Raw genomic sequence first — 22,557 nt, 5'->3', positions numbered from 1 at the left:
TAATTAAATAAATTATATATGAATGTAATAATGTAATATGTATAACTGCATGTAAAGAATTGCAAAGGGATATCTACAAATAAGGCCACATATAAAGACTTGCCTAGTGATTTCTGCCAATGAATCTTCTGAGAAAACCTAGTGCCATTCTCTTTCTTCAGTGGCACAAGTCTCATACTTGTTGAAGTATGCAAAATTGAAGTATAAGATCCTAGAATAACTCTCATTTTCGTTTATGAAAAATTATAACATTTTTTAGATTTCTTATAACTATTTGTGACCTTAAGCCATAAGCACATTTTATTACCATGACAAGTACTGCTGATACATTTGTTTTCACTCACTATGGCTTTTTCTTTGGTATCTGTAGCCTTTGGCTAGTGCATATGGATTGGCAAAGCACAGAGATGGACGTTGGGAATGGGCAATTGCACCTGGTGTATCTCCATCTCCTAGATATCAGCATGCTGCGGTAAGTTTGTTATGATTTAATAGCCGTTTCATCTTCTATTAGTAAAACTGCCCCGACTTTAAACAAATTTGTTTCCATGGATCTTATTTAGTGTTTTGTCAGGTTTTTGTTAATGCAAGGCTCCATGTTTCTGGTGGAGCTCTTGGAGGTGGTCGAATGGTAGAGGATGCTTCAAGTGTTGCAGGTATCCTTAATTGGACCGCACCTGTAATTGCTGATGTGTCCTTGTCTAGTCCATTTTGCCTGTACAAGTGTCATAACTTTTTTATGCACTTTTCATTATAAACCCTTGGAAATAAAAGATATTTGCACTGCTTGTTTTTAGTTCTGGATACTGCAGCTGGAGTCTGGTGCGACAGGAAGTCAGTGATTACTAGTCCTCGGACAGGAAGATACAGTGTAGATGCTGCTGGTGGGGAAGCATCGCTCGAACTCACAAGGCGCTGTCGTCATGCTGCTGCAGCTATGGGTGATCTAGTTTTCATATATGGTGGCTTGCGAGAAGGTATGTTTGTTCCATTTGTAAATCCATAGGGAATACTTTTTAAACAACATTTGCAATTTTGTATATGAAATCTGAAAATTTTGATGATCAACTGGTTTATTATTTTTAAGCTTTTCTTATTCCCTGTTTTCTTTCTTTAACATGCTAATATGCTGGATATTTTAACTGTACATGATACTTTGTTTTTTTTAGATATTTATTGATTTTGCTATGTATAGTATGGGAGAAGCAATATGTAGAGCTGGGGGTTTTCCATCCATTTGTTAAGAAAACGTTTCAGCTTAATAGTGATGTTAGATGCTACTTGTGGTTTATGTAAAGAGTTCTTATATCAGCACTGACTCATCGATAGATTACATTGTAAATTATATACATTTGTTGGTTTGGGATTTATATATACTAGACTATGAGTTGTCCAGAATAAAATTTTCTGTACAGGTTACAAAGTTGTATTACACACCAGTCATTCTTGAGATTCAGTAATCATCAATGGTTCCTTGTCCTCTCCCCCCCCTCTCTCTATATATATATAAGAAACTAAATTGCTATCTTAATTTAAGTTTTAATATTTAGGATTATCTGAGTTATTTCATGTGAAATGCGGACAGTGTATTTTTGTATGAGTTCTTTATAACTAGCAGAAATAATTTTTTATGTATTGCTGGTGCAAGCCTTAAATCATCTCAGCATTTGGCCTAAGTTTTTATTTTCTCATATGGTCTGCAGTTACTTTTCTTGGTTAAAGTAACAAGTTTTCTTTGACATCAGATCATAACCGAAAAATATTTAGTTCACTGGCTGCTGGTGTAGAGATTTCGGAAATATGTTCAATAGTTCACAAGTTTATCATAGAAGTTTCAGCCATAGGGATGAGCTGAAGTGTTCAAGAATACACCAGCAAACATCTCAAATCTGTCCACCACTAATCGAGGCATGTTTGAATAGATTAACTCTGTGAAACACTTCAACACTAGATCACTGCAACAGCCCTTATAGCATAATCTAATAAAGTGTGGAGAGCTGAAAATGACATTCATTAACAGGGGAAATATAATTCAGCATATTTCAGATCTAAAGTTTCATCTAAGCCATGCCAAATCACTCAACATTTCTGCCTTGCTATCCCAATAAATCAGCACATCAAAACAGCCATGGAAGTGTTCAAGACACATGAAAACCAGCTCTGGAAATACACGGACATCAATGAGATTCGTGGATGAAGGAAAAATGGCATTTATGATTACAAGGAATTTGAAGAAAAGAAAGTGCCATAAATATCCCAGGAGTTCCACAAAATTCACTGTAAATAATGAAGTTATAGAAATTTATGACATTCTGCCCTCAAACATAACACGTAAAAAAGGAAAGGACAGCCATATCCAATTAGGTATTCAAGGAAGCGCAACCATGAGCTAGTAGTTCTTGTTTGTGATTATCGTGATCTCTAGGCAGTTTTGCTGGTGCTTTGTGTGTTGTGTACCTACACATAACATATCCTGTACTTGAGTTATTTGGTTTGTAAGATTGTAAATTACTTGTTTAGTTAATCGAGAGTTCTTAGTTACTCGTATCAATTTGCCATCACTAAGTTACTGGTGATGTGCTAGTTACATCCATTAATGACTTCATCACTGTGCTAATGGAGAGGTGTTAGTATGGGAGTTGAATTAAAAGGTGGCTCTCTTATCACATGAATCATTTCTATTATCAAAACAATCTAATATTTATACTCATTTGAGTACCTGTTATATGGATAAATCTTCCTCCATCTTTTTCCCACCAGGTGACGCCAACCCTTTCTTTTCTTGATTGTTGATTAATGTTGAAGTAGCCCATTTATGGGCAATGGAATGCTTCAAATTGGTATCAGAGCAAGTCATTTCGCTTTTGTTGCGCTTCCAAAAAATTGGGGAAAAACATGCAAAGATAGAGAAATCAGGGCCACGACACTCAAATCGATTTCTGAAACTTTTTGAGCATATTCATCTGAAACAAATAGCAGACATAATATATATTTAACATTGTGGGTTCAATGAAAAACCCTACTCAAATTGGAGGTCAGACAACATATATATTTAACATTAAAAATGTACTTTAAGGGCATGTTTACTACATCCTTGGTTATGTTTTCAGGTTTCTAGCAGGTTATCAGAAGTATTTCTTTTGTTGGACTCTACAATTGAAAAGTTTATCTTCTTAGATGTTATGGGCTTAATTTCAATCTATAAAGAAAAAATTATGAGTATTTAAATCAATGTTGCGAAAATCGTTATCGCCGATTAAATCGGCGAGGGGAACAAATTGGGAAAAAACAGTAAAAATCAGGAAAAATATCGTAAAATACAAAAATATTCATTTTTTTTCAAATTTTTTTAATATCTAAAGCATCTACAACATAAAATAGATACATTGAAACATAAATATGATAAAAGAACTAATATATAAGATGGGTAATATCATTTCTAGCGCTACATCACACATAACAGTGAATCATGTTCTGAATAGTAAGTTTTAAACCCTGAGTCCCAACTCAACCTCAAAATATCAACAAAAAAAATAATAATGTATCTCATATCATGAGTCATAATGTCATATTCAATGAAATGAACCAAATAACTAAAGTCTAATACTATTGATTTCCTTTGCCCCTCTTGCGATAAAATGCAATAACTTTCCCTTTCCCTCTAGATGTGGATGCCGATGGAGTTGGTAGTGGACTCTGCTGTGCTCTAGAACTTGAAGAAGTAGGAGCTAGAGGAGGTAGACCACGTCCTCTACTGGTGGCAGGGGTAGCCCAGGTAGGTGGTGTCACCTCCTCCTCCTCCTCCCCCTCTACGCCTTCCACTACCTCCTGCTCTAACCAATCATTGGAAGACTCCATGAGAGGCCTCTCGGCCTCAACCCTCCATGCAACAGTGGTGTCAATCCCATCCAATGAGATGGCCTCCATATTAGGTATTCTCTCAAGTTGCCTCACCCACAATTGAAGATTGTAGTAGACGTAGACCATGTCATTAAGTCGCTGGGACTCCAACCTGTACAAAGATCATAAAATAATAATTATAAAAAAATATTGTTTAATGAATTAAAAAAATTAATTGGAAATTTGCAATATTGTAAGTTTTAAGTTTAACCTGTTGCGCTTCTTATTGTGTATTTTTTCAAATACACTCCAGTTGCGCTCGCATTCTGAGGAGCTACATGTTTGGTTGACGATTCGAATGACAAACTTTTGCAAATGGGGTACCTTGGCACTATAGATTCTCCACCATGCCTCTGTAACAAAATTACAAAGAAAATTTTAAATAAACATAAGAAAAAAATGAAATTTGAAAGTTGAAGCAAGGTATGGAGTTATGAACTTGAAGAGACAATGGAATTTGAAACAAACTAAAAAATACCTGGAATTTTAGTCGTCCTATCAATGACAACTATCTCAAAGCCAAATGTGCTACTTGCCATCCTGTATATCTCCATTTTTTTTGGAGATTTCTGCATGTTCTGCTGGAGATCGCATCGTCCTCTTAACACAGGTTAAGAATCCATCCATGATTTCAGCATTAAATACGAACCCACATGGGTAAGAAAATGCGGGGTTCAAGTAGATCCCTGCAACATGAATGAGACGATGGAGTGTGTTGTTCCATCGTTCATCAATCACTTCCCATAGGAGGAGTTGTTTCTGAAACTCCTCGTTTCCCTTATCATCATAGTAGGCCCGAATGGATTCTTTGGCCTTTACCAAAGGTTCAGTAACGGTCTATGTTGCAGGAAACGTGGTATAGAGGTCCGTTTCCGTACGAAAACGGGTACGAAACGCGGAAACGCGTTTGGTAAGGCCGTGAAATGCGTTTCTGGCCGTACTGCCACGTTTCTCGAAATGGAAACGTGGCCAGTACGGCTGGAAACGCGTTTCAAGGTCGTACGACCAATGTTTCCTTATTGTTATCGCGATAATATCACGATTTTCGCAACACTGATTTAAATTTGGTGAAGTATGGCGAGGGAGTTGAATTGTTGTGGCAAAAATTCAATGAGCAAGAGAAGAAGATAAGGGACCAATTAATATGGATCATCATAATAAGGGGATTTTATGGGAAGAGATGAGCATCAAAAGGATGTGCATCTTCTACGAGATTTTCAGAAAGAATATTATTAAGTTGCTTAAGCATTATGACATGTTGACCATGCACATGTCAATAGTTCCAAGAAGCAGAGTACCTGTCAGAAGGATTAAAATTTTCAGAATCATTATCACAATGAAGCTTCTAGTTTGTCATTGTAATCCCAGTTTCTGCTATTTTTATTATAAAAATGATTCTAGTATGACTATTAAGCCATGTAACAACACCTAGGTAAGCCTATTATTCTTCTCAAAGGGTTTCATTCTATGGAGTTTTTAACCTCCCCTAATTATTTGTGTTTGTAAACATGACTAATTGTCCGAGTTTTTCTCCCAAATATACCCCAAAGCTAGGCTGAAACTCACTGGTAAGGTATTAGGTGAATCCTAGTGTTATTGAGTCGATGTATTTTATCATACTAGATCACGTGTCACAAAATTTGGTTGTGTTTAAAGAGAATGTGTTTGTGTAAAATTCCCCTACCAAGGGTTGATTATTGTAATAGCTTGATGTGAAAGTGTTGTCTAGGTATATTTTTGGTGAATAAGAAAAAGAAAATTATAAAACAATACCTTTATAAAAATATAAAAAAGAACAATATTCATTAAAGTTTAAATATTGTGGTACAAGAAGTGAAGAAGTGAAGTTTGACAAAGATAATAATGAAGAAAATAATAAAAAGGTTACCACAAAACCCTAAGGTCAAGCAATGGAGTTTAATTTGAAAATGAACGAAGAATCTAAGGATTCCACATATAATTCTACGTTTTGGACCAAATGCCCTTTTTGTCAAATAAAAGATGAATATTTATTGGTTTTTAAAAATCGCACAATACCTTGTCCAAAATGTCAAAGATTGTTTACTTTGGAAGAATATTAAGGTAACAACCAAACACAAATTAAAAGATTAAAAGAAGAAATCGCAAAATTTCAATAAAAGAAAGAAGCATCAGAGAAGAAATATAAAGATCTCGAAGATCGGTTTCATGAAAAATCAATAGAAAGCAACGAAAAAATTTGGCATCCAAGGGACCACAATGAGAAATTTCTTTCACAGATAAAAATGTCCAAGATCAAGAAACAAAGACTAAAACAAGAAAATGAAAGTGCTGATAAGGAACTAAAGGAGAATCTATCAGAAAAACAAAAAGAAAATTTGTGCCTAAAAACCCTTAATAAAAAATTATTAGAGCAAAGACAAAATTTAAAAGATAAAGAGAAAGATATTAAGGATAGAGTCAACGATTTTGAAAATGGCAAACTTTCATGTCTAAGGAATCATAACCAAGCCTTACTTACGCAAATATAGAAGCTTAAAAGTGACAAGAAATCACTAACTGAAAAGTTAGAACAACTTAAAGAAGTATTATCAAAGTCTCCAGTCGTTTCAGTCCAAGTTGAAGATAAAGAAACAAATACAAAGGATAAACCTACTGAAGTGAAGACACATGCAGAAGTGGCAGCTCAAACGATGGACGTTACAAATGATAATTCAGTAGCCAACTCAACAACAACAACCCTTGAAGGAAATCAAGAAACAACCACTAACATGATAAGGGAAAGTCCAACCAGAAGAATTATTTATCGACATCCTAATCACAAGAGTAGACTTTCCAATCAATCTACGTACCGGTATCACCCAGAACATAAACGACAAATTTATGTTCCCAAGAATACTAAAGTTTGCAGAATCCAGTCCTGCGATAACTATTCATCACAAATTTCCATAGATCAGAAGATTCCACAGGAGATTAATCTAAGATGTTCGGATCCGTTATCAGTACGACAATTTTGTCTATCACTCAGAGCATCATATCATCTTGTATCAATGAAGATGAAAGTTCGGAGACGAGAAGATATTTTCTGTAAGCTTTGAGGACAAAGCTTCTTGAAAAGAGAGGCAATGTTATGAATATAATTCATATAAAAATAATAAATATAAATATAATAATAATTAATTAACTAATGGTTATTTAGTTAGTCATGAAGAGGCATGTCTTAGAGACATGCCCATTCATGAAAGGGCACCTGCCTAGGGTATATAAGTAGGCCCTTGTCTCATTTGTAATCATCTCATATCTTACATCAATTCAATATACATTATTCAATATACAGTTACATGTCTTACAATGGACTATTACGTCTTTGAAGTATTTTAAAGATTTCTGTTGTGTATACGACTTTTGGTCGTTACAATGTATCTGCTATCTGTTCTTTTGTGGGTATGTATTCCATCTTCACTATTTTCTCAACCACCTGTTCTATGAGGAATGATATGTTTAGTCTTTGAGTGAAGCACTGGATTTTTCAAAATACGTATTGCACTTGTATTATCGCACTTAATAGATATAGGTTCACTGAAATTTACCTTCATATATTGTAGAGTCTATTTCATCCACAACACTTGTGTGCAACAAGCAACAACTGCTATGTATTCAACTTCTGTTATACATAGAGATACCGATGATTGTTTTTTGTTTAACCATGCAACCGATGATTCTTTGAAATGGAATGCACCACCATTCATACTTTTCCTGTCATCCACACAACTAGCCCAGTCTGCATCTGTGTATGATCTCAATGTAAAGTTCTTCCCTTTTGGGTACCATAGTCCATAGTCTGTAGTCCCTTTTGGAGTATTTGAATATCCTTTTTGTTGCTAGTAGATGACTTCGTTTAGGCGCTAATTGATATCTTGCCACTAATCCGATTGCCAACATTATATCTGGTCTAGATGCTGTTAGCTATAGCAAACTCCCTATCATAGATATGTAAAGCTTCTGATCAACATCAAGCGATTCAGCATCTGCACATAACTTGCATCCAATTTCCATAGGGGTTGAGACAGGTTTATAGTCTTCCATTTGGAACTTTTAAAACATATATATATTAGGTATTTCTCTTGAGAAATGAATATGCCTCCTGACTTTTGTAGGATTTGCAGCCCTAGGTAAAAGATAAGTTCTCGAATCACTGACATCTCAAACTCAAACTTCATCTCTTCAACAAATCATTTTCCTAGATGATTTTTATTGCTTCCAAACATAATATCTTCCACACACAACCACAATTAGTAATTCATCTCCATTAACCTTTATGTACAGATTACTATCAACTTCTCCTCTCTTGAAACCCTGTTTTTGAAGATACTTGTCTAGTCTAGAGTACCATGCTCATGGTGCTTTTTTATGACTTTACAGTGTTTTATTTAACCTGCAAACATAGGATTATTTGATAATAAAAATCCCTCAGGTTGTTCCATATAGACTTCTTCTTCAAGTTCTCCGTTCAGGAAAGAAGAGTTCACATCCATTTGGTAAACTTTGAAATCATTAGAACAGGCAAAGGCCAAAAACATCCTAATTGCCTCCAATCTTGCCATTGGTGCAAAAGTTTGTTCGTAGTCAAGACCTTCTACTAGTGAATCACCCTTGCATACTAGTCTGGCTTTGTTTTTAACAATTTGTTGTTCATTCATCATTTTTTTTGAATACCCATTTTGTACCTATCACATTCATAGCTGGTCTTAGTGTCAGTTCCCAAGTCTTGTTCTTTTCAATTTGATCTAACTCCTCGTTCATAACATCTATCCAGTTTTTGTCGTTACTTGTTTCATCAAAGTTCTTTGGTTCAATCTGTGACAACATAGTAATAGGAGTCTGGTTTGTTTTCTCTATAGGTTGCCTCCTTGTTTGAACTCCTTCACTTTTATCTCCAATAATTTGACTATTAGGGTGATTCTTTTGTGTATGTTTTCATTTTTTCTGAATTTTCATCATGTACTTCATTTTCTTCACTGTCATGGTGATGATCTAGAGGATTGATAAAACCTGTCCCCTTGTTCTTATCAAGTAGCTCTTCATCAAACTTTACATCTATACAATCCACAATCTTATGTAGTCATTTATTATAGCCCCCGTATCCCTTACTTTTTGACAAATACTCCAAAGTATTCCTTCCTCTGATCGAGCATCAAACTTTCTTAACTCTTCATCATTATTTCTGATATAGCATATAATTTTGAACACTTTAAAATGTTTGATTGAAGCTAGCTTACCGTGCCACAATTTATATGGTGTCTTGTCACAATTTGGTTTGAGATGTGCCTGATTGAGAATATGCACTGCTGTGTGTATTGCTTTTTCCCAATAGGTTTGAGGAATGTTTCTCTCTTGCATCATGGCTCTGGCCATTTGTTGAACAAATTTGCTCTGTCTCTTTGCAATTCCATTCTGCTGTGGTGTGTCTGCAATAGTATACTGTCTTTTTATGCCAAGTTCATTACAAAAGTCTCCAAACTCATCTGAAGTAAATTCATCTCCTTTGTCTAACCTTACACACTTTATCTTGCACTATGTTTGCTTGTCTTCGAGTGCTTTGAATATTTTGAACTTCTCAAATGGTTTTGATTTATTTCTAAGGAACGCTATCCATGTCAATCTAGAATAGTCATCAATTACTAACATAAAATATTTTTCTCCTCTTGGTGCTTTTGTTCTGGAAGGACCACACAAATCCATATGTACTAATTGCAAAGGCTTACTACTTGACAACTTATCCTTGACCTTGAATGAAGTTCGAGTCTGTTTTCCCATTTGACATGACTTGCAAGTAGGGTTTTGAGGTTTCTTTATCTTTGGTAGATCTCTAACTGCTCTCTTCTTACTAAGCCTGATGATGTGATCAAAATTGAGATGCCCCAATCTCCTATGCCATAGCCAAGACTCATCTTGTTTGCTGATGTAGCATTCTTTATTATTTTCCTTCAAAATATATACATTATTCTCTGTTTGAACTCTTTGGCCAAAACATTCCTAGTAGTTGTTGACATGATTTCACAATCCTGAGCTGTGAAGAGAACATCACAACCTCTATCACACATCTAACTTACACAAATTATGTTTCAAACCATCTACAAACAATACATTCTGAGCCTTTTCTATTCCATTCTTTAGATTGACTGTACCTTTTCCTCTAATTCTTCCCGCGTCATCATTTCTCAATGTGACATTTCTGATTTTATTTTCATGTAGGGATACAAACTTGATTTTAGGTCATGTCATATGTCTAGAGTCGCCACTGTCCACATATCATTTACTGTTTTGATCTTGAGCATACAAAACTAGGCCACACTTATCAATTGACAATAGAAACTACCTTTTTGCCATCTATTGGATTTTGAATTCCATTTCCATGTTCCATTGATCTGTAGTATACTTCAAGATGTAGTAGAGCCACAAAATTCTTAACACCACATTGGTGTCCAACACATCTACCACAAAGAAGTCATCAGTCACAGTGTAATTCCCCATGGTTAGCTGCAGCTTGGGGATATATCTAGTGCAGTCCATCTGATGGCCGCCAAGCCATCGAGCTGCTCCATAGGAATCCCTCCCTGTTCAACCATGGCTGCATCTATGAAATTGTGGGAAGCCCCACCATCGATCAATACCGTCACGTTATGTCTTTCCAGAACCCCTTTGACTCTGAAAGTATGATAGCTGTGGAATCCCAACATGGATGCAATAATAGGGGCTTCCCTCTGCATGTGAAGTCTCATCCCCCAACTGTCTGATGTATCTGTACCTGTTCTTGTATCATCACAGTCACTCTTAGAGTACACCTCAATATAGTGGGCCTTGCCCACCTTGTCCTTTCGTGCACGCCTGTGCCCTGGTGCCCAAGGGTGCCCAAGGATCTTGACAATTGAAACAAAGCTTCTTTCGCAGCTCCTTTCGGGTCTCATTACCCATATTTGGTTTCCTAGTGCCCTCTCTCTGAAAAGGTTTGACTTATTTGCTCTTATGTGGAAAGGAATGTTTATGAGGGAATCTGCTGTTAGGAACAACATCTTGCATGTCCCTGTCTCTGTTAATTGCCGTACGAAGAGTGGTCGGTTCAAAACCTTTGACCCAACCATGTAGAGGTTCAGACAACCTCTCCACAAATAGCATCACCAATCTAGACTCGAGATATTTGTGACCATAATTCTCTGAAACTCTGCAATGTAAGCCTCTGGGCTCAATGTTTGCCGGAGCTGGGCGAGCTCCCTAAAATACAACCTCTGATCCTCCCCGTCAAACCGTTCCTTGAGCCTCTGAGTGAACTCAATGTATGAGGTGATGTTGTTGTGAGCCATTGTCACCAACCCATGGTACCACCACTCATGTGTGTCGCCATCCAAGTGTAATGTTGCCAACTTAATGCCCTACTCCTTTGTCATTTGATGAAACTGGAAATATGTATCCAGCTTCGGAACCTATGACCGAGATGAGCATTTAGATGACCCATCAAAGCAAGGGATGGTCACCTTCCCCAATGTCTTTTCACAGCTTGTGACTCTGCCTCAAAGCCTTCTGAATTGTCTTAGGCTTTCCTTTTAATTGGAGGTGGCAGAAGTCAGTGAAACTCATAATGGCTTGGAACTCACGTACCAATGCTCTATACTCAAATAATCTTCATAAGGAATTCCCTGACTTGTCTGCTCTTTTTGGTCTTTTGCTTCCTCATGTATGAACTGAGGCATGTTGAGTCTAGGAGCTCTGCCGTGCAGGCATGAATGGATCTGCAGGGAAGGATGGGTATGACTGACCTCAGCACTATTAGAGCCCTCTCCATTAACTGGTTCCTTCTCAGTGGAAGCCCCCTTGTTTGCTATCTTGCTCGTCAAATCCACCATGTCCTTTTGGCCCTTAGCCAAATCATTCAGAGCATTGAGCAAGCTGTTAAATGCTTGAGTCTCCTTATCCCCCATGTCTGACTTTTCTCTTTCAAGCGTCCCTTCTATTCCTTCCACTTACTAGGGGTTTCTTCTTTATCTATTTCAGGACTCTCCTCTTCCTCTCGAATAGGAGTTGGTTTTATAGTGTCTTTTGTAAGTGACGTAAAGATGATCTTCTGAACTCATTAACTGTGAATCTGCCCCCAAAACCTCACAGCGGTCCAAGAACATGCTCTGATACCACTGTAATATTCCCACTAGGAAAATATTCCAAAATGGCTATTAACTTTTTTGAGATTTAGTGAATCTTTTTAGTGAGAAATTTCGTCAAACATATTGTGGACACACTGCTGTAGGTGTAAATTTGATTGCTTGTCTTGACTATTTAAAATGCAATAGCACAAACATGGAAACCCAGCTTTTAACCAGTAATAAGTTTATTGTATTGTGCTCAGAAATATTCCTCAAATGCTGATATGACAATAAATAATGAGAAATCTAAAATAAACAAACTAATAGTTGACTTGCCAGATGTTTTACACAGTGAACAATAAGACAATAGAACCTTGTCTGTCCTCTTCAGCAAGAAATCACTTGTGTATCAGACCTCCTCAACCATGAAAGCGGTGATGTAGTTCTGTTTCATTCCAAAAAATCAGCAATACATCTTCCAGAGACTCTTTTCTGTTAGATGTACTAACCAACCAGCTGCTCGTACCATTACATTACTGTAGACTAAACTTGGTGGTCTGGACACTAGTATATGCGCACAGGATAAGTTGATTCAGCACCTACATAGCAAAGAGTCACCCATGAATTTTCTGGGTCTGTCATTAACTTCCGGCACTGATAATATATGCAGCTCAGCCAAAAAATCACCTTGAACTCAACCCTCTAGCTGCTGAACTTGTCCCATAAGGTACTGGAAGGGTTTTGATCTTTTTCAGTGACAAATCTTCCCTTTGTTGAACAGAGTGCCACCAGAAGAGAGAAGTACAAACTCGACCTGTGAGATGAGAGATTATTTGACCCTCTTGTTGACTGAATCTTCAAACCAAATGTCCTCAGAAAACCAACTCGTCCAGCTAACAGTGAATAAACTCGTTTTATTTATGCATGAAACTCTGCCTCTTTAATCAAGAAACTCTACCCCTAAATAAATGGCTGTGTATGTGGTTTTTCTTCAATAGGAAAATTGACCCTTGACCTTCGCTTGGACCTCCACCTGTGAGAAGATGCATGGAAACACGAAATCAAAAGATAAATCAACTGATAACACCTCTTTATCTCAATATCTTCTGCAAATCATCTTTGGCTTTGAATTCCAATGGTGAAATCTGAGTGATTCCACTCTCAAGACCAACTAGGGTGTTTAATTTCAACATTGAAGCTAGCAATCACTGTTAGGGTTTCCAAAAACCCTAAGCTTCTCCCCAAACTTTTGAAGATTTTTTTTTCTCCAAAATGCAAGCGATAGAATGATGAGAGACTCTTCAATTTTCTTTTTTTATAATTGAGTGGCCATTTTTGTCACCATTTTACCCTTTTAATTTTTTATTAGGTCACTTTAGGAGACTTACTTTATAAACTCAAAGTGACTTTTCATTAGCTTGGGATATGTTCTCCTTTTCACCCTTTAGGCAATTCTAAAGTTCTCTCAGCGAATCATGTTCCCCGATTAAAATTTTTCTTTGCCTTAGCCTACTGGAACTTATTAGGCTAGCAGAACCCATCGTATTCCTTCTAAGTGGTCGAGGACATTACACTTATTGATCATTTAGAGGACTAATTGTCTCCCTAGATTCTGCTACAAGGACTGAACTGCATATTGTAATGCAACTATTCTCTAGCATTCTGTGAACTTCTCTCGGTGAGCTATCATTTTAATGTTTGTATGTTCCTTACCTTAACATTTGCTATTTTCAGCATAGGCTATATGTTTTGTTCCCTTTGGTGATGTAATTCTATGAAAACCAATTTCTAGATGCTGGAGGGAAGTTGTCTCTTACATTGCAATAGAGGAGAAATTATAGGCTTTGGTTGATGAAAGAAGTTTTCAGTCATTTTTTGGTTGGAGGGAGTAGTTTGTATCCATGTGCTTATTTTTTCAAAGAACATGAAACAGATTTTTGGTCTTAGTAGTATGTAAAACGTAAGCCACTTCGAACAAATATCACAATCTCATTATGCTGATGATGCCAATTGTTTTTTTTCTTTTAGTTTATTTCCATATATCATATATAGTTATTTACATTGTAGAATTTGTGTCTGTTCTAAGATCTGGTCATAATTATTTGCAGGTGTTTTGCTGGATGACCTGCTTGTAGCAGAAGATTCAGCAGCCCCAGAAACATTCAGTTCATACCCAGGAACAATTCCAGGTAGATCTGGTTATATGGACGGACAAGCTAGATCTGCATCCTCGGGTGATATCTCTGATGGTGCTGTTGTAATGGGAATCCCTGTTGTGCCTTTTGTCAATGGCCATGCATCTATCGATATATCTACGGAAAATGCGTTCTTCCAAAGACAAAGGTTAGATGCATTTAAACCCTCTTTATGCTTGAGTATGGAGAGAAAATTCAATATCTGAATGCTTCTAGATGCCCCAACAATTTCTTCTAACAGAACCCTTTATAATAGACTGGTGTATTAATAATCTGAATGTCGCTTTCTGTTGTTTATGCATGGTTGATTAATTTTTTTTGGTAAATGTTTTCAAGTGGCTTCATATTAATGAGTGATCTTTGAAAGATCATTGACAGCAAGGTAACTAAAGCCTTTACATTACAGGAGCTTGGCTAGAGGTGAGGAGACTCTGGTTGAAGCTTCTGCTGCAGAAGCAGAAGCTATAAGTAAAACATTGGCAAAAGCACGGGAGAGTAATGCAGAGGCAGAGCAATCACCTGATCAAGATGGGGGAGCAGAGTCAGTGCACAGTGGGGATGAACTGTTTAACCCTGGGAAGTCACCTGGTGCTGTTATACCAAATGACCCTTTGCTGACTGGTGTTCGACTTCATCATAGAGCTGTAAGAAGACATTTGTCATAAAACAATGACCTACTTACATGCCAAGTGATTCCAGGAAGTTCACAAGTTCATTGCATGCACTATTTGCCTTGATCCTATTCCTTGATGCTGTTAATAATGCCCCCTGTTGTTTGTAGATCCCATCACAGTTAGAAATTTATCATATTTATTATTTGTGTCTATTTTGATGATGAGTGCTATTTCCATATGTATTAATCATGTATGTCTGTTAGTAAATTGAATTTAGTTTAATATTTCTTGTTGGTAAACCTTTGTAGGTAGTTGTAGCTGCAGAAACCGGGGGAGCCTTAGGTGGCCTTGTCAGACAACTTTCTATTGATCAGTTTGAAAATGAAGGCAGGCGAGTGAGCTATGGGACTCCTGAGAGTGCTGTTGCTGCCAGAAAATTATTGGACAGGCAGATGTCAATCAATAGCATACCCAAAAAGGTAGTTTTGCATGCCATAATTTTTTGACATACAATGAATATTTTTCTTTACAGTAAAGTAATAAATGATTTGTTTTTCCTGCATGACAATGAAATAAATTATTTTATGCAGGTATTAGCATATTTATTAAAGCCACGTGGCTGGAAACCTCCTGTGCGCAGGCAATTTATTTTAGATTGCAGTGAAATAGCAGAGCTCTGTGAGAGTGCAGAACGGATTTTTGCTCGAGAACCTAGTGTTTTGCAAATTAAGGCTCCTGTTAAGATCTTCGGGGATTTACATGGTCAATTCGGAGATCTCATGCGCTTGTTTGATGAGTATGGTGCCCCTTCAACTGCAGGAGATATCTCGTAAGTCTAATTATCTGTTTTAAGCAGTTCACATTTTCATTGCTTACATCATTCTGCTTTTTATTTAAAATTGCAATCTTGTTAAGTATTGCAGAACAACATATTGGTGGCATGACTAATTTTATATGCACTGATTTTCAACACATAAGAGTGTTTTTTGACTGGAATGTTCTTAAGTGCATTTCACAAGGTTGTCGGTAGCCTGATTATAAGTTTCTAGGGCTACATAATTCCAAATACTTCATGTTAATGCAACTGGTTGTAGTTGCTGAAAGTTCATAAACTAAACTTAATTCTTCAGGTGGATCCAACAACTCTGTCAATTAAAGAGTAGCTTTATTTTTTCTGTGTCCTAATAAGGCAACCTTCTGGCAGCGTTCTTTTCTGTTGAACATGACAGAAGCTGTTGAATCTTCAATGTGTTGTGACTACATGTTCTTTCAGTCCTGGAGATCTACAATCTATTTTTTTCCTTAATATTTTTTCTAATTCATTTAGTTGCTGGATGCTGGATTCTGTAACTACAGACAATAGTATTGATTCATTAAATATTATAATTGTGCAGATGGTTGTCCATTTGTTCTGAATCTTTCTGTTTATTGCTCTCAGATACATCGATTATCTTTTCCTGGGAGATTATGTGGACAGAGGACAGCATAGTCTGGAAACAATTGCTCTTTTGCTTGCTCTCAAGGTAATGTATAAAACTGGAGTATAAGTCGTTGGTTTTTCCCTCATCTAAACTGCACTGTGTAGTTCCATTTCTCTTTCTATCTTCATTTTAGGTGTCATCATTATAGACCTGTGGTCAGAGGCCCATTGTTTAAAGTTTGAAGAAGGATACTTCAATGCATGCTTATTCCTTTCATTGCAGGTGGAACATCCATATAATGTACATTTGATTCGTGGAAACCATGAAGCTGCTGACATCAATGCATTATTTGGCTTTCGGATTGAGTGTATTGAACGCCTGGTAAACCTTGCCGTATTTTTTTTCTTTCCAAAATCTCATATTTCTGGTTGTATTGAGTTTACTGAGTATGCTTATGAATAATATTGCTATAATGGTGAGCAGGGTGAGAAGGAAGGAATATGGGTGTGGCAGCGTATCAATCAGTTATTCAATTGGCTGCCACTAGCTGCTTTGATAGAGAAGAAAATTATCTGTATGCATGGTGGGATTGGCAGGTCAATCAACCATGTTGAGCAGATTGAAAATTTGCAACGTCCTATCACTATGGAAACTGGATCTGTTGTTCTCATGGATCTGCTATGGTAATTTGCTTAATCTATATGCTGAATTGGTGACATGTAAATGCGATATCAAGTCAATTCTTAGGTTTGGACTTTAGAGACTGATGTGATATATACTTGCAGGTCTGATCCAACGGAAAACGACAGTGTTGAAGGTTTGCGGCCAAATGCTAGAGGCCCTGGCCTAGTGACTTTTGGAGTATGTTTCCATCTTGAAGCTTGTATATGGGCTATAATTTGATATATTTAAATGAACCAGTTCTTGCCAATTTTATCGAATCAATGTCTTTTCTAATGTAATGTGAAAACATGGAGATATTTATTTTATTGGTATGAAATAATAAGAATTAGTGTAATTTTAGTTGCTGCAAGACAATGCAGGTACCAATACTATATAGGTTATATGGCAAGGTTGGGTGTGCTGGTACCAATGGTTTATGAAAGTTGAAACACAAATATGGCTTCCTTTATTGTTAGACATAGGTTATTGCTGTGGGCTTATCCCTGGGTTTGCTTGTTCTCAGCAGACAGCTAGGTACATTTTCATCCAAATATGTTTTTCTGAATCACCAAGTTCCTTCTCATGCACGTATATCATGGAATCATGAGCATTCCATGTTGCAAAGCCACAAGGGTTCAAGGCTCTTTAAGCACAAGATAGACAAATGTCAAGCATGTGCCAATTGCATTTTCTGTTGTCACCCATTTTTGCTATCAAGTTGATGAACCACCATAAGACATATCAGTAGAGATTTGTTCTAGCCACATATAAGCACATTCTCCTTATACAGTAAGTGTATGCATGACAAATGGCAAAAAAAAGAGTGTACAGCAAGTCATCTCTTTATCCTTGAAGCAAACTGCCAAGGTTCCAGTTATAGCTCATAAGAGTAGGTTTTGACATGCAATTACAACATACAGAGTGTTTTATTAATGTTGATATTCACTCGATTCATATCAAAATCACATGAGTTTGTGCAATCTAGCTGGAGCAAACAAAGTTCATTCTTCAAGTTAAATACTGAAAAGACTTGGAATATGTAGATCTCCATTTAGGATACAAATATATATTAAAATGTATGAGAATGAATGATGATACAATTGAGAGTGAGGGCCCTGTATATATAGCCAGGTAAGTACCCTTTATGAACGATCATGTCTCCATAAACATGCCACTTTGTATAACTAATTATTACTTATTTACATATTATTATGTTTATTATTTATTATCTATATTTATTACTTTTACATAATTATATTCATAACATTACCACTTCTTCAAAAAACTTTGTCCTTAAAGCTTGTTGATGAAAGGGCTTGATCTTTTTTTCTGCTACGAATGTCTTCTCGTCTCGGGACAATCATCTTTGTCGATACAAGTTGATATGATCCTCTAAGTGACAAACAAAATTGCCGCATTGAGAAGGGATCACATTGTTTTAAAAAACCACTGAGCTGGCTCGGATTCGGTCGAGTTGACCGAGCCATACCCCTGGCCGGTCTGGCTTTGCAGAAAAACTGGTCTAGTGGCCGGTTTGTTATCAAAATGGCTGATCCAGTCACCGACTCAACCGGTTTAGTAACAAATTGGTTGGCTCGGCCTAGTGTGAGTTAAACCCGCCGAACCGACTAGTGACGCCCAAAGACACCCAACGAAATGTTTTGGAGGGAAAAATGGACCCCAAACATAATTCTAATTTGGTTTTAGGTTTTATTTAATGCCATCTACCTCTCCCAAGCCTATAAAAGCTACCTAACCCCCTCACATTTCCTCACAACTATCTCATTGCATTGTGTGAGAATTTGTGAGGAGTTTGTGAAGAGTTGTGGAATTTGGTTTTGGAGCAACAGTGAGGAGTCTTGGGCAATCATTGGAGCAACAATGAGGAGCTTCTTGGGTAGCCACTGGAGCAGCATTGAAGAGTTGGTATGTTGGAGCAACAATGAGGAGCTTCTTGGGTAGCCACTGGAGCAGCATTGAGGAGTTGGTATGTTGGAGCAACATTGAGGAGGCAGTTCGTGCCTAGAGGTATTTTTGTTTTTCACTTCTATCTAATTTTGCTTGTTTTATTTTGTGCAAATCTGGAAATTGAAAAGAGTAATTTTTGTAAAAGAAATGAACATTGAAGCATTTTTTGTTTTGTTTCCATTTTCATTTCCAAGTCCAAATATAAGAAAATGGCTCCTAGAATGAAAGACGTTGCTTGGGCATACGCTGAAATTATTGATAATCAAATGCACTGCAAATTGTCATAGAAAAATTAAGGGGGGGTGGAGGGGCATTCATACGCTGGAACAACACTTGGATGTTGTTAGAAGCCAAATTATTCCATGTGAAGCATCATCAGCACAAATTGGGGAGATTGGGAAGGAGTTGCTAGATAAATTTCAAAAGTTTTGATTATGGGGGCTCTTCATCTATCCATTGCACTAATGCATCCAACCCCTTTCGCTATGTTCCTCCCTCTTTGGAGTCTATTCAAGAAAAAGGGTCAGGGTAAAATGAAAAAGAAGGGTGATATCAAAAGTTATTTCACACCCTCCTCTCCCTCTGATTGTGCACTTGGTCCTCAAGCTAATAGAGGTCAAGTGCAACCCACTTTAGATGACCATTGGAAGAAAGAATTGAGAGAGACTACCTGTGATTACATAGCTAGATCGTGGTATGATGCTAATATCTCCTTCAATGTTTTTCGTTCACCATATTACGAACCTATGTTTGATGCCATATTTGCTGCTGGAAAGGGCTTCAAAGGCCCTACTATGCATGAGTTAAGGGGATCTCTTTTGCAAAAAGAAGTTTCCTCCATTGATGAATATTTGAAAGATTTCGAAAGCTCATGGGAAAAGACAAGATGTACCATCATGGCAGATAGATGCACTGATCAAAGGAACCATACCATCATAAACTTTCTTATCTTGTGCCCACAGGGAACCATGTTTCTAAAATTAGTTGATGCATTTGATAGGGTGAAAGATGCACAATTGTTGTTTCAACTTTTGGATGAGGTTGTTGAAGAGGTGGGGGTGGCTAATGTTGTTCAAATCATCACAGATAATGCTTCTAACTATGTTTTTGTTGGTAAAATGTTAGAAGAAAAACACAACCATCTCTTGGAGACCGTGTGTTGCACATTGCATAGACCTCATGCTTGAGGATATTGGCAAAATAGATTGGATCAAGAACACTGTAGAGCATGCCAAAAGCATAACAAAATATATCTACAATCACTCATGGATATTGAGCTTGACGAGGAAACATGCAAGGGGCAGGGATATTATTAAGCTTGCCATCACTAGATTTGCAACTCATTTTTTGACATTGCAATCTATGCTTTCCCAACATAGAAACTTGCAAAGGGTGTTTTCCAGTGATGAATGGAATGAATGTCAATGGACTCGCAAACAAGATGGCAAAGATGTGAGAAATAAAGTTAATGAAGAAATATTTTAGAAAAGGTAGCAGAGATTGTGAAGGTTGCTGAGCCATTGATTAAGGTGTTGCGGTTGGTGGATAGGGAAAGATTGGCTATGGGCTTTATTTATGAGGCTATGAATTAAGCAAAGGAGAAAATAAAAGCAGTATACAAGGATAGAGTGGCTAAATGTGGGCCCATTTGGGAAATCATTGGTAAAAGATGGAACAATCAACTCCATCGCCCTTTACATGCAACTGGGTTTTTCCTGAAACCAAGTTATCATTATAAAGCTTTGGAGGCAGAAGCTTTGACTGGGGAGGTTAGAGATGGATTAATTGACTGCATTGATCGCATGGTCCCTAAGGAGAGTGATCAGCTAGAGATACACCGATAGATCACTTGTTTCAACAGAGCCACAGGTACCTTTGGAAAGAACCTAGCATGGATTACAAGGGAAGCGAATGAGCCAGGTAAACAAAAATTTCAATTTTCAAATTCTTATTTTGTTAAATTGTTTATAATTTGAAAGTTAGATATAATTTGTTGATATAACTCATTACACAAGTATGTTTTTTGCAACACAATGGTGGGAGGATTTTGGTATCCATTGTCCTCAATTGCAGAAGTTTGCAATCCGTATTTTGAGTCAAACTTGCAGTGCTATTGGGTGTGAGTGCAATTGGTCTGTCTTTGAGAGGATTCACACGAAGAAGAGAAACCGTTTGGAACAAAAATGGTTAAATGATCTAGTCTATGTCCAATACAACCTCTGACTAAGACACAACCAATTGTTGAACAAAAGACCTGATACAGATCCCATTGTGTTGGAAGATATTGATCCAACATTAGATTGGGTAGTGGAGAGTTATCCAATAGAGTTTGATTATGATGAGGATATTGGTCTTGATTTGGATTTATAGATGGAGGCATTAGTTGAACATAAGTTCAGTTGAATGTAGATCTACTTGTACCAGGAACACCCCAAGTCTTCCAGTTGTAGGCACTTCCTCTACTCAGCCACGACGGAAGCGCATATCTCGTCTATCTCAGCATGCAGTTGCTGCGCCTGCTAGTGCTACTACTTCTACAGTTGGAGATGGTGATGAGGAGGAGGAGCCATGGGTTCCCTTGTCTGACTTTGATTCAGAGTCTGAGCCAGATGATGTTGGCTTCTCTAGTAGTACCCAACAAGTAGTACTGGTGACTAATGATGTTTTACAATTTACTTTTGTTGTAGAGGCCATTTAGAGCTTCTTTGGCTATGTGTTTTGTTTTGATCTTATATCATGTATGTATTGGACAATACACTGGGTGCCATTTTGATATAATGGATATATTCATGAGCCTAATTTGATCACATGTTATCTTCTCTCTATATTCTAATGCTTTGTGTTTGGAAACATGAATGGAAATCTTTAAAATTATGTTTTTTCTTAAAAAAATAAATATTTAATTTATTTTTTACAACCATTGAGTCATTGAAATCAAACCGTTTGAGTTGATACCGAGTTAGAGTCAAAGTTGGAGCCGACCCTTGGCCGGTTCTGAATCCGAGTCGGAGTTTTAAAACATTAATATAATCCTTTTTTTTCAATTATTGACTTCTTTTTTCATTCCTTTTAATATTTTTTTCTATATATATATATGTATATTTGTTTTTTTTCCTAATATTTTCTTTAACCTTTTTTTTTAATATTCGTTTTTCTCTCTTTTTTTTTTTTTTAATAATTTAATAATTTTTGTTTTTTTATGGCCAAAGGCCAACTGGCGAATTGGAAACCCTCCAAAATCTTCTAGCGAAACGCTTCAATGACAATGAAGTTGACGAATTTCGATGGCCAAAGACCTGGATCGGAGAACGGGCTCTGTGCAGCGGTGAAGCGACCAAAGGATTGAATTGCTCTGATACCGAATGGAACAAACAAAGTTCGTTCTTCAAGTTAAATACTCCATAAGACTTGGAATATGTAGATGTCCATTTAGGATACAAAAATATATATTGAAATGTATGAGAATGAATGATGATACAATTGAGAGTGAGAGTCCTGTATATATAGTCAGGTAAGCACCCTTTATGAACGGTTATGCATCCATAAACATGCCTCTTTGTATGACTAATTATTACTTATTTACATATTATTATGTTTATTATTTATTATCTATATTTAGTACTTTTACATAATTATATTCACAATACTAGCGCCTCAATAATAGGATGTATTTTTATCCAGA

General features: G+C 36.8%; 1 protein-coding gene across 1 annotated transcript in view; it reads left to right on the top strand.

Annotated features, from left to right (window-relative positions):
• Positions 1-22,557, top strand: part of LOC149212026 (serine/threonine-protein phosphatase BSL3-like) — an 82,064-nt gene that overhangs the window by 54,790 nt on the left and 4,717 nt on the right. Inside the window, exons 8-18 of the mRNA XM_089391648.1 lie at positions 371-472; positions 575-656; positions 798-977; positions 14,123-14,357; positions 14,616-14,853; positions 15,132-15,302; positions 15,414-15,652; positions 16,262-16,346; positions 16,527-16,625; positions 16,728-16,927; positions 17,030-17,105. Coding sequence (XP_089247774.1) covers positions 371-472; positions 575-656; positions 798-977; positions 14,123-14,357; positions 14,616-14,853; positions 15,132-15,302; positions 15,414-15,652; positions 16,262-16,346; positions 16,527-16,625; positions 16,728-16,927; positions 17,030-17,105 — 1,707 coding nt within the window. The remainder of the gene's footprint in view (positions 1-370; positions 473-574; positions 657-797; positions 978-14,122; positions 14,358-14,615; positions 14,854-15,131; positions 15,303-15,413; positions 15,653-16,261; positions 16,347-16,526; positions 16,626-16,727; positions 16,928-17,029; positions 17,106-22,557) is intronic.

The sequence above is a fragment of the Pinus tabuliformis genome, chromosome 1_1 (genome assembly GCF_031772625.1).
Source record: "Pinus tabuliformis cultivar Carrire ecotype Pingquan chromosome 1_1, CPIR1, whole genome shotgun sequence".
Taxonomy (NCBI): Eukaryota; Viridiplantae; Streptophyta; class Pinopsida; order Pinales; family Pinaceae; genus Pinus; species Pinus tabuliformis.
This window is presented reverse-complemented; position numbering and strand designations above follow the sequence as displayed.